The sequence below is a fragment of the Colobus angolensis genome, unplaced genomic scaffold (genome assembly GCF_000951035.1).
Source record: "Colobus angolensis palliatus isolate OR3802 unplaced genomic scaffold, Cang.pa_1.0 Scaffold342, whole genome shotgun sequence".
NCBI classification, from domain to species: Eukaryota; Metazoa; Chordata; class Mammalia; order Primates; family Cercopithecidae; genus Colobus; species Colobus angolensis.
Window position 1 is genome coordinate 4,299,891 of NW_012116733.1, and position 8,146 is coordinate 4,308,036.

At 36.0% G+C, this 8,146-nt stretch overlaps 1 protein-coding gene across 2 annotated transcripts in view; it reads left to right on the top strand.

Annotated features, from left to right (window-relative positions):
• Window positions 1–6,062, top strand: part of PIK3C3 (phosphatidylinositol 3-kinase, catalytic subunit type 3) — a 125,840-nt gene extending 119,778 nt beyond the window's left edge. For both annotated transcript variants that reach the window (XM_011952584.1, XM_011952585.1), the window contains one exon: window positions 5,709–6,062. In XM_011952584.1, coding sequence (XP_011807974.1) covers window positions 5,709–5,723 — 15 coding nt within the window. In that variant the 3' untranslated portion in view covers window positions 5,724–6,062. The remainder of the gene's footprint in view (window positions 1–5,708) is intronic.
• The last annotated feature ends 2,084 nt before the right edge of the window (window positions 6,063–8,146 follow it).

The following is an 8,146-nucleotide window of genomic DNA, read 5'->3' on the forward strand; positions in this document are numbered from 1 at the left end:
ATTGACCAATAACACTGAATTCCTTTTTGCAAATTGAAGCTCTTTCCCCTTTCATGTTCCCTCCTACGTGCCAGATTAGAGAACATGAATGCTCTCTAGTTTTAAACTGTGTTTTACTTAAGTACCTACCCATACTTCCCATGAGGGTGAAAGCCATGTAGCCTTGAGTACTCAAATAACCATGTGCAAGGTAAAAAGTTCATGTCACGCAGTATATGTAATTCATATAGTCTCCCTTTATATTTAATTCTTCTTATTTTACTGCTTTAAACAAGTGTGGCTCATTTTATAATAACTAAAATTTGTTTGAAACACCAGGTTTTATCCTAGTTTATAGATGCAAAATTATATCCTAAAAAGAAAAGAAAAATCATCATTTCTGAGTTTCCAATTATAGGGACCTCATTTTATAATTAGGAATGAAGAATAGCAGTGTTATGTATTTCAGTGAACAAAACAAAAAGTATTGATTTTGGGGTCAAATAGAAATTCTTTGAATCTAAAACAGATTATTTTTAATTTAGTAATTAATTTTCTAAAGAATGAGATGATTCCCTTACCAGTGGCTTAAATAAATAATGTAACACCAATATATCACACACAGCTTCTTTTTATTTTGTGTCCCAGATCTAATTTATTTGAATTTTTCTTGGCAGAAATAACAACAAGAAAATAAATCATTAATAGCAAAGTATAGAACATTTAAATGTGCCAGGAATTATGTAAAGTTCTTTCTCTGCATCAGCTCTTAATTCTCACACCTGTGAAGTAAGTGTACCACAAGGTATGTTTTACAGATGAGAAAACTAAAGTTAATAGATGACAAAACCCAGATTCAAACTCAAAATATTTTGAGTCCGAGATCTAGTCCTATATTTATAAGTAGTTATATATAAATACATAACATGCATTTATATATATATGTATTTTTATATAAATGTTTATAGATAAAATATTTAGTAACTAGTGTCTATTTCCAGTCACCAGCTGCATTAGCCCTCACCAAGAAAGTCAGCCTGTCCTTTGAAGCCAGACTTTGACTTCTCTGTCCTCTGTGGCATCTTATTCCATCAGAAGTCTGTTTCATCTGCATTGAGAATCTGTTCTCTAGTGTAGTCACCTTCATCAATGATCTTAGCTGGATTGTAGATAACCTATGTGCAGTTTCTCCATCAGCACTGGCTGCTTTATCTTGCATATATATATATATATATATAGACACACACACACACACACATACATATATCAAAGCCTTAATTTATAGACATGAGTAGCTTTTGTTATGAGTAGTGAGTTTTTAAATTTTTAATCTTTTAACTTTTCTTAATCTTTCACCTACCCGTCAAAGAAAGAAAAAGTCAGCTGTGCAAACAGACAAGTAAGTGTGATATATAAAGGAGTCGCCAGGAGCTGTTAATCCAAGATAAATAGGATAAATGTGGGATAACATTTATTTTGCACATTGGCCAAAACTAGTCTTGAATTTCATTGACCCACCTGTGCTCCCTTGTTTCACTGCAGTCAGCATTGCTGCATGACTACCCATTAAAACCCATGATATTTAAAAAACAAAGAATACAGGCACTTGCTATATGACAAATGTTTGCAAGTTGTAAGATTAATTATTGTAATAGCAGGAGTCAGCAGAATGCCCCATAATTTTCAGCCCAAATGCCTTCAGTTTATTTCTCATTCATACAAATTTAATTTTCTTATCTTCTCCAAAGAAGACTTTTAAACACTTGAATGTCATCCTTGATAGCGTGAATCCTTGATTCACCTTGATGTTTGCTTCATTAACTGCTTTTAGTAAGGTTAGTTTTATACTGTTGTTTTCTTTCCCTCTGTGTTCTGTCAAACCCTTTTATAAAAATTCTTCAAATGTACAGTAGTTGAATATTTTGGGACTGTCTCTGCTATAGGTTTTTTATTTTCATTTTTTTTCCCTAAAGACACAGACATTTCAAAGTATTTGGGGACAAAAAGGCATACCCCAAAGATTTTTTGAGCTCAAGTCCAGACCACTGCAGTGAATGACTTCGTTTTCCCAGTGCATATAAAGGTTATGTTTACATGATACTATGCAGTAGTATTATGTCTGTAAAAACTATGTGCCTATATTAAAAATATTGCTAAAAAATGCTTAACAGTCATCTGAGCTTTCAGTGAGTTGTAATCTTTTTGCTGGTAGAGGGTCTTGCCTTGATGTTGCTAGCTGTTGACTGATCAGGGTGGTGGTTGCTAAAGGTTGAGTAGTTGTAAATCTGTGAAGTTTGCCACATCACTTGATTCTTCCTTTCACAGAAGATCTCTCTGTAGCATGTGATGCTGTTTGACAGCATTTTGCCTGGAGTAGAGTTTTTTTCAGAATTGGAGTCAACCCTTTCAAAACTTGCTGTTGCTTTATCAACTAAATTTATGGAATATTCTAAATCCTTTGCTGTCGTTTCAACAATGTTCAAAGCATCTTCACCACGAACTGTTTCCATCTCAAGAAACCACTTTGCTTATCCAGAAGAAGCAACTCCTCATCTGCTCAAGTTTTATCATGAGACTGCAGCAATTCAGTCACATATTCAGGCTCCACTTCTGATTCTTGTTCTCTTGTAGTTTCCACCACATCTGCAATTACTTCCTCTACTGAACTCTTGAACCCCTCAGAGTCATCCATGAAGACTGGAATCAACTTCTTCCAAACTCCTATTGATGTTGATATTTTCACCTGCTCCTATGAATCTCAAATGTTGTCAGTGGCATCTAGAATGGTGAATCCTTTCCAGTAGGTTTTCAATTTGTTTTGCTGAGATCCATCAGAGGAATTACTATCTCTGGCAACTATAGCCTTACAAAACGTATTTCTTAAATAATAGGACTTGCAAGTAGAGTGACTCCTTCATCCATGGACTGTAGAGTGGATGTTGAATTAGCAGGCATTAAAGCAACATGAATCTTTTTGTATATTCCATCAGAGCTCTTGGATGACTGGGTACATTGTCAATGAAAAATATTTTGAAAGGAATCTTTTTTTTCTGAGCAGTAGGCTTCAACAGTAGGCTTACAATTTTCAGGAAACCGTATTATGAACAAATATGATGTCCTCAAGCTTCTGTTTCATTTGTAGATCACAGGCAGAGTAGATTTAGCATAATTCTTAGGGGCCCTAGGATTTTCAGAGTGGTAAATGAACATTGACATCAACTAAGTCACCAGCTGCATTAGCCCATACCGAGAAAGTCAACCTGTCCTTTAAAGGTTTGAAGCCAGACACTGACTTCCTTTAGCGTGAAAGTCCTATGTGGCATCTTATTCATTAGAAGGCTGTTTCGTCTGCATTGAAAGCCTGTTAGTCACCTTCATCAATGATCTTAGCTAAATGGTAGATAACTTGTGTGCAGTTTCTTTATCAGCACTGGCTGCTTTACCTTGCACTTCTATGTTATGGAGATAGCTTCTTTCTTTAAACCTCATCAACCAACCTCTGCTAGCTTCAGACTTCTCTTCTGCAAATTCCTCATCTTTCTCAGCCTTTATAGAATTGAAGACAGTTAAGGCCTTGCTCTGCATTAGGCTTTGGCTTATGGGGATGTTGTAGCTGGTTTGGGTTTCTATCCAGACCACAAAATCTTTCTCCATATCCACAATAAAGCTGTTTTGCTCTCTTATTCGTATATTCACTGGAGTAGCATTTTAATTTCCTTTAAGAACATTGCTTTGCATTTAAAACTTGGCTTTTTGATGCAAGAGTCTTAACTTTTGGCCTATCCGAGCTTTTGATAATCTTTTCTCACTAGGCTTACTCATTTCTAGCTTTTAATATAAAACCAGAGATATGCAACTCTTCCCTTTCACTTGATCACCTAGAGGCCATTTTGGGGTTCTTAATTGGTATAATTTCCATACTGTTGTGTCTTAGGGATTAGGGAGGCCTAAAGAGAAGAAGAGAGATGGGGGAATGGTCAGTTGGTGGAGTAGTCAGAACACATGTAATATTTATCAATGAAGTTCACCGTCTTATGCAGACACTGTTCGTGGTGCTCCAAAACATTTACAAGAGTGATAATGAAGATTGCTGATCACAGAGCACCATAGCAGGTGGAATAGGAGCAAAAAATTTTGAAATATTATGAGAATTGCACAGAGACACAAAGTGAACACAAGCTGTTGGAAAAAATGGCTCTGATAGACTTGTCCAAGCAGAGTTGCCACAGGCTTTCAATTTGTTAAAAAAAAAAGGATCTGTGAAGTGCGGTAAAGCTAAGCACAATAAAACAAAGTATGCTGGTATATTAGAAACCTTTGGTTCTATAGTAACATTTTTGTCATACATAGACGCATACACGTGTACATATGCGGTTTTTCATTGCTTCCAAATTACTTCCAAGTTATTTAGACTCCCTTGTATGTCAGTGTAGACCCTTTGCAGTTTGCCTTTTACCTGCACTTTCAACCCTTATCATCTTCAAAAACCTTCAAAAATAACCTTCTTTGTAGCTCTGATGATTCACCTCCGCTACCTCCAGGCAATACACCTCTTCTCTTTGTATAGAATGAGTTCCCTCCTATTTGCCCAGCTTTTCAGTGTGTGTAAGTGTGTGTGTGTGTGTGTGTGTGTGTGTGTGTATGATTCTGTCTATATTAATTTGGTCCTCGGGCGTTTTGTCTTAATTTGAGATCTCCCACAGTATCTGAGACACTTCCTGGCACATAGTAGGCACCAAATAAATGTGGTTTTATATGAGTGCCAAGTACCATTTCTTTAGGAAGCTGATTTTCTCTGATAATTGCCTTTAGTAAAAGTATTTAAATTGCTTCCTAAATTCTAAATTACATTGTTTTTATTCACACGAAAAATAAATCTTGCCGTATTTTTTCTAGAGTGCCACTTTAAATGTATCAGATTAAAAACCATCAGCATCTCAGCGTTTTTCACATTTGTACATGTATACATGCATATGCAGACACACACAGACACACTTATCAGCAAGGTTGTTTGCCTTCACTTTTTCTCTGAGTAATAATGAAGGTCTTAGAAACAGAATTTTATTACATGTAAACAGCATTCATAATTCCTCCAAGAGAATGCCAGTATATTTGTATCAAACAAAAAGGGCAGGAGTTATGGATGACTCAGTGTATATTCAGCCAAACAAAGAAATCTTCATTGATTTTATTCCTACTGGAGATATCTCAGTATTGAACACCATTAATAGTGTTGGCCTCAAAACAGCTCTTCACTAGGCCTCTCTTCTTCTTTCAGGACTACTTCCTTTGATTTGATTTCCAGACCATTTCTGGAATGAAGTAGTTGCACTCTGTGGAATAAGCTACAGGTTTTCACAGCCTCTCTCAAAATGTGGCACCAAGAACCGAGCACACTATTCACAATATTACTCATCTAAATCACTTTAGAATTCAGTGGAATTTTTGCCTTCCTAGTGCTGGGTGAGATGACTTTTGCTTGTCTCATGTTAATTGCATTCATCTTGAGCTTACAGTCAGCAAACACCCTCTACCTGAATTATTTTCTCATATAAACTGCTTTTTAAGTGAAGCCTCAGGAATCCTATAGTTAATTGCAGTCCTCTTGGTAGCATTTAACAAACTAGTTTACACACTTTTTATTTTATTAGTAGTCTTTTTTAAAACTAGACTATTGTTTATCTTTGTAAATTATTTTCTGTTTGTTTATTTCTTTTTAATTTTTGTAGTACTGGAGAAAATGAAACTGGGATTGACACATCAAGATGCTTGGCTCAATAAGAAAACCACGTTAGGAGCAACCTATGTATATCAGAGACTTCAGAGTAACCAGCAAGGAAGAGAAAACTTAATCGTCAAGTTATCATATTTTCCAGATATTACATGGTACCTGAATTCTACTTCCTTGGATGTCATTGCTTAGATATGGTCCTGACGGGTTTGTTTTTAAATATTGTATATATTTTTTCAAATGTATACATTGTTAATAAATTAAGAAATGAGAAACATTCTTATTTATTTACATGTTATGAGAGTTCTGGAGGAAGTAATATGTTGAAATAGCAAAACAGTTTAGTTTTTGAGTTTAAAATGTTATTTTTTCCTCTTACATCTTCATATCAGGACAGCAGTAACCTGAATTTAGATTGTCACAGTTTACAGGTTTTTGTTTGTTCCTTCCTCTCTCTTCTCCCACTCACTTTTGTTTGTTGTCTTTTCCTAATTTACATGTCTAAAGTTCTACTTAAAAGTTTTCTTCAAGTTTTACATGTTATGGCTCATTCTTTTGCAGTTCAAGAATTGCTTCTATTTTTAAAAGATACTCATTTTCTCTTATACATAAGTGATTTTTTGTAAACTACAGTTCATAGTTCTTTTAGCTTGTAAGTATGTATAGTAGAATATGAAAATGTGGCTATTTAGATAACTAGCCAAAAGGTCGTCTGACCACCAATTTTAGTATTGAGCATAAGATATTTTTATAGATTCATGTAAGGCAATGTAAATTGTCTTTCTACAATAAAATTTTTTGATGCAAATTTAGATTTAAGAAACTTTTTGATGGTAGAAAGGAATTGAGGAACAAAAGGCTTTTTGAAATAGCTCACCTAGACCTGTTAATGTAATATATTCTTTCTGAGTTAAGCAAAATAATTTTTTGTTTTTTAAGACTAGATCTAATCCCTGTAGCTTTTTTGCTGGAACTTTGTGAGGGAAAAAGAACAAATACAAATATACAAATGATATGAACAATAGAGTAATACTCTTTTGCAACTTAATATGTTATATAGTCATATGACTTGGTCTTGGAAGACTAAGAATTGTTTTGGTGCTGAATAAATATTAAAAATCAAGTGACAGAGAAAATGAAGGTAAAATTGTGGCACAGTTTCAGAGAACGCCATTAATGATAATGTGTATTTGTCTCAAATTCTTAGCCCTGAGCTTGCCTCTTTAGAGTGGTGTTACCAGCGAGAGGGCAAGCATGTAATTAAGAAACACTCTAGAGGCATATGGAATGTGATTTGTATAAAACATACCTGCTGATTAGAAAAATGGTAAGCAGGCCGGGCGCGGTGGCTCAAGCCTGTAATCCCAGCACTTTGGGAGGCCGAGACGGGTGGATCACGAGGTCAGGAGATCGAGACCATCCTGGCTAACACGGTGAAACCCCGTCTCTACTAAAAAATACAAAAAACTAGCCGGGCGAGGTGGTGGGCCCCTGTAGTCCCAGCTACTCGGGAGGCTGAGGCAGGGAGGCGGAGCTTGCAGTGAGCTGAGATCCGGCCACTGCACTCCAGCCTGGGCGACAGAGCGAGACTCTGTCTCCAAAAAAAAAAAAAAAAATGGTAAGCATGAAAATACCTTTATACATCATCTTAAGAGAGCGTATATCTAAACTAAATGGGCAGGCTTCAGGCTTCATCCTCTACCTTTGTTTTTCTTTTCTTCGCATGTTTATGTCCTTTTTTGTTGTTCAGACATTTTTAGCCCTCTGCATGCTCGTTCTTGTAGTTCTGTTTCTATTGGCACTTCCTCCACAATTTTTCTCTGAATTACCTTTGTTGAAAGTGACCTTTCTTCCTTGTGAACTCCTACACTTGCATCTCCTATATCAGGGTTTGGCATACTTTTTCTTTAATGGGCTAAGAAAGTTAGTATCTTCAGCTTTGGGGGGCATATGGTCTCAATAGCATCAACTTAACTCTGCTAACTGGAAGGCAAAAGTGTATCATCTTACTCATCCGTAAACTCCACAGCACTCTGCATAGATAGGAGCATGTTTATAAGGAACTCAATAAATAATTCTGACACAGACATGAAATTCTCTAAGGGCAGACACTGACAACTAGTAAGGAAGGTTGATCATGAGTAACTTCGTATTCAGTGCCACCTTAGCAAGAATTGTAAAGAGGATAAACCTTTCTAGGAAGGGAGACGCGTGCTGGGTGAGGAAGGAGCATCTCTCAGGAGGGTAAACAGTAGCTGTGGATTTGCTGAGAGATTTTGGCTGTGAGTGACAAGCCTATATCAAAAAGAAAAGTGACTTATCAATCTCAGTTTTTATTGCTCAAAGCAATTCTTCACTCCTATTTTTTCCAAATTCCATTGTTTTTACTCTTTAGAGCTCTATCCTGAGTGTAGTCTGCATGTTTCTTTATTGTCA